General features: G+C 37.8%; 1 protein-coding gene across 1 annotated transcript; it reads left to right on the forward strand.

Moving 5' to 3' along the window:
• LOC103635841 (putative pentatricopeptide repeat-containing protein At3g23330) lies at positions 1 to 3,946 on the forward strand. The gene is made up of 4 exons (XM_008658219.2): positions 1 to 519; positions 776 to 837; positions 2,011 to 3,415; positions 3,544 to 3,946. The coding sequence occupies exons 1-3, from the start codon at positions 412 to 414 to the stop codon at positions 2,588 to 2,590; spliced, it is 750 nt and encodes a 249-aa protein (XP_008656441.1). The 5' UTR covers positions 1 to 411; the 3' UTR covers positions 2,591 to 3,415; positions 3,544 to 3,946.
• Positions 3,947 to 4,585: the final 639 nt, after the last annotated feature.

Consider the following 4,585-nt stretch of genomic DNA (forward strand, 5'->3'; position numbering starts at 1 on the left):
TAAGAGAGTAAACTGGACTAGAATTTTACATTCTAGGTGATACAATTTACTTTTATTGGATCTACTAGGAGAATTTCATATAGGACTTGTAAAATGCTTGGTTGTTTGTGTCTTTGTTTCCCTCTTTATGATCTGCTAAAACAATGAGATATTCTGTTCTTGTAGACACTTATGCTAAAATGCCTCTATGTTTCTGACTCTGAACATGTCCAGAGTGCATCACCTTGTCTATTCAGTATAAAGGGACAATGCAGTTCTTACCCTTTCGTTGTGTTACTCAGGTGGAGCATCTTCAAACAAGAACGACCAGGTACGGTTCCTCAAGTTGATGAAAAGGTTGTCGTTTGTTCTTGAGCTGGACTTCGAGCTATCCAATGCCTCCTTCCCCTTCTCTGTCAAAGTCCATTGGCAATGGTGTGCAGTTCCTCAACGGGCACCTGTCATCAAAGCCTCTTACATGACAAGGAGATCATGTACCACTTTCTTAACTTCATTTGCGTTCACAACTACAAGGGGATGGTGAGCCATTATTTTATCTGTTTCTTTATGTAAATGTTGTCGATATTGTCTAGAAGTTGTCATTAAGACTAGCATGTGATTCATGCCGGGTAAAAATTGTCGTTTTCTTGTGTTTTCCATTTTTAGCAATACCTTCAGCGCTAAATAATGAGTTGCTGATCTGCTGAAAATTTTGACCTGTCAGTTAATAATCACAAATAGTAATCATACAATATTTTTAATCACAAGACACCTTAAACTTTTCACCACTATTCAGGTGCCACTATTCAGGTTCCTGACCTCCCTGACAGGGGACACCTCTGAAGGATATAACAAGTGGTATGTGCTTTGCTTTCCATTTTATCCCATTTTTCCATTTTGGCATGTAATAGTGTGGCTATGGGAACATAATTGATGAATCTATATGTTTTAGTTTCCATTTCTTAAACATAACTAAGAAGCTTATCCAGGGAAATCATTTTAGCTTTTTGTTGCTCCTTATGTGCTTCAGATTCAGCAAGAGAATTCAAACTTTACGAGTTTTGGAAGACTAATACCTAACCTTTTGGTAACTCGAATGAAACATGCACATGTAGATCACCCTGATTACACAATTGATGGGGAGGAGGAACATGGGGTGGGGTCCTAGAACATACTGTAATGTATCATGAGATGGCGGCGAGCTAGGTACTAGAGCGGCGTGGACTAAAGCTCTAGCGGCGACTGAAGATGTTGACTTGGTCAGGCTTTCTCTTCCTAGAACTGGTGTAGAAGTCAATCAAACACTCCCTAAAGAAAGATCAAAATCCAACAAGTAATGGGAGAAAGTATGCCAGTAGTACATAACTCCATTAAACTACATACCCGTTATTACTATATATTTATAAAAAATTATCATATCTCATCCACGCTGAGCTTCTCAGATCAGTCACCAGGCTCAAGATCTTATTTCCAGCCTTGATATTGTTGCAAAGCAACCATATCAACATAATCTAGGTCGAGTTATTGAGACACTACAAAATACTATTAATTTTGCACTTTTTAGAAAATCTATTCGACGTGGTGCAGTTCCTGGCGTGACATCTCCTATCAGACCACTAAGACCAACCTATACAAGGTGATCCAATCCCCCAAGCCCTATTTTGTCTTATTAGTCTATTTTGTTTTGGTATCCTTGTTCTTGGGAGTGGCAATAGATTATCTGACGTGTTAGATTATGCAGTTCCTATTCAGTGACGTTATTGCTCCTCTGACTTTGTTTAACTTTCAGAAATCAGAAATGGTACATGTGCTTATTCCTTTAGAGGATGTGACCTATGGTGTTATTTTCTACTCTCTTTTTTAAGTGCTAAAGTAGTTGCCATCTGTTGAACATTATATATACAAGCTTACTAAATGTGATATATGTTTGTACCTTACTAAATTACTGAATGCATCTTTATTTATTTTTTAATTACTTGGAGTTGTGAATCAACAAGAAATTTTTACCACTAAATTACTAAGGGCTTGCAGGGTCCATAAAAATACCATGTTAGCTGAGGAAGTAGCCAAGAAAACAATGGAGCTTGAACCTAGGAGCATTGGGTCTCATGTAGTATTGTCAAATATGTATTCAGCTTCTGGGAGATGGAATGAAGCAGCACACCTACGAGAATCCATGAGAAAAAAGGGTATGAAGAAGGATCCAGCTTGTAGTTGGATTGAAGTGAAGAGCAAACTGCATGTCTTTGTAGCTCATGATTGGTCCCACCCTTGGTATGACAGGATTATTGATGCACTGAATGCTTTCTCAGAGCAGATGGCACGCGAAGGTCATGTACCCAATACAGAGGATGTTTTCCAGGATATTGAAGAAGATCACAAGTCATATGTGTTATGTGGTCACAGTGAGAAACTTGCTATAGTGTTTGGTATTATAAGCACGCCTGCTGGAAAAAACATTCGTGTGATGAAGAATCTCCGAGTCTGTATTGATTGGCACACAGTAACTAAATTTATTTCAAAGTTAGCTGATAGGGAGATTGTGCTGTGTGATGCAAACCGTTTCCACCACTTTAAGGATGGAAATTGTTCCCGCGGGGACTTTTGGTGATCGGGTAACCACTTGGGATTATCATATGTGTTGCGATATAAAGTGAATTGCTTATTTTTCTCTATCAACTTAAGCTTTTAGGTTGAATTGGTCGGATCATGCAACGAGTTTCAATCATTGCGAGAACATTAGAGCCATCTAAACACTATATGTTCTTACTCTTTGATTATATTAAGGTAAACTTACTCTTCTTACTTTCAATAGCTGCTCTATCACTGTACAAAATTCAGCTCGTTGAGTGTGTTGAGATATTTTTTGTACATGAAATTGCAGTTTCATCTGCTTTTGATGCCAATTCTGCAATCCATCAAAGTACTAGCTACAGTGTGCTCAATTTCTCAAATTATGTTTTCATTGTTGAATCATGGTCACCTTATCCCCACCTTGCATAAAGAATAAAGAAAGGTATGGATTCTTGAAGTGTGCTTCAATAGTTAATCATCCAACCTCAATGTCCACCTTAACAGTGGTAAACACTGAATGATAGCACCAATACCCATACTATATTGAATGTAGCATCACCTTGCATTGTGTAGCTGTATTGAATATAGCACCAACACTCATACTTGTAATCATTTGACTGAGTGAGCACCCTGCAGCAATCTTTTTCTGAATCAAGATCTTTCATGGGCTGTTATCTCAGTTTCTTCTCATGTTTGACCATATGCTCATAACATTTGCTCCCTCTGTTCACAAATATATTAGGTTGTTGACTTTTTTCTAAAACTTTGACAACTCATCATATTTGGTGAACTTGACAAATATCTATCTGAAGATACAGAAAACGATTGTCATTCTCATTTGGTGGAAGGTGCTTCTCCAAAGGTATATATATTTTGTTGTATGTGACCATAATTGTTTACTGGTATGACTATGAGCGCATAATTGTTTATTGCTATGAGCTGCACTGTTTACTTATATATATTTTGCTTCAACCTGTGTATGTTGGACAGTGACAGGATAGCTGGATAATGAGTGTGTCTGTGTGCAACCGGTGCTGCCTGTGTGTCTGTGCATGTCCATGTCCTCCTTTGGCGTTGGCGATCTCCCTGTCTCCTTGTGTGCAAGTGCAACACTGGAAGTCTGCAATCGGTGCTGGCGTGCTGCACTGCTGCCTGTGTCGATTGTGTCTTTGTCTGTGTGTGCATGAGCCATATCTCTGTCTCTATTTGGCATTGGCGTCTTGGGCTCTTGGATCTTGGAGAATTGTGATTGGCGATGTCCCTGTCTCCCTGTGAGTGTGTGCAACCGGTAATAGCAGTAGCACTACTGCAGAGAACCTGAATGTATTTTTCATGCTGCCAGCCTGCCAGTCTATGAACTATGATCAATGTGAATCAAAACTTTGTATTCAAATTTGTGAGTTAGAACTTTGTATGGCTAAGTGAGATTCTTCGTATGTTTTTCAAAAATGTTAATCAGAATTTTATATTCTTCCACTTTAAATAGACAGTTAATGTGGATAAAATTAATTTGGATACCTCGAGAGTACCATATAATCAGTAAATGTTAATCAGTGCAGTAGTTTAAGATATATAATGTTTTTTCTAATTTGTTGGAATGATTTTTTAGTAGAGAGAGAGAGAGCGTGCTTAGCTTGCGGGAGACCATATTTTGGTTCATCTTTTTTCATGGGTCATGTTAACTGTTATATCATATTACACAACTTCAGATATTTTTGTCTCTGTGAGAGAAGTACCAAAATAGTTTCACTTTATGGCTACTCTCGGACGTGTTCATGCCACTGCCACTAATCGTATAAGTGTAACATTGTATTTGTTAGCAAACAATTTTTGAGATATTAAAGTCGGTGATAATATAAGTGTTCTTCGTTTCTATGTAATTGTTGTGCACTAATATTTTGCTGAATATTTTGTGTGCCGTTGCAAAGCACGGGCACATACCTAAACTACTAAATTTTTTGTTGATTTTATTAAGCATGTTTCTAAATATTAATAGTTTCTTCTCAAATACTTCGTTCACCCGATGGTTGTA

This window comes from Zea mays, chromosome 8 (assembly GCF_902167145.1).
Source record: "Zea mays cultivar B73 chromosome 8, Zm-B73-REFERENCE-NAM-5.0, whole genome shotgun sequence".
NCBI classification, from domain to species: Eukaryota; Viridiplantae; Streptophyta; class Magnoliopsida; order Poales; family Poaceae; genus Zea; species Zea mays.

Coding starts and splice junctions, on each gene's coding strand:
- LOC103635841 (XM_008658219.2), top strand. CDS start 412: ATGGTGTGCAGTTCCTCAACGGGCACCTGTCATCAAAGCCTCTTACAT. Junction 520..775: donor TTCACAACTACAAGGGGATG/GTGAGCCATTAT, acceptor ACCACTATTCAG/GTGCCACTATTCAGGTTCCT. Junction 838..2,010: donor TCTGAAGGATATAACAAGTG/GTATGTGCTTTG, acceptor AAGGGCTTGCAG/GGTCCATAAAAATACCATGT.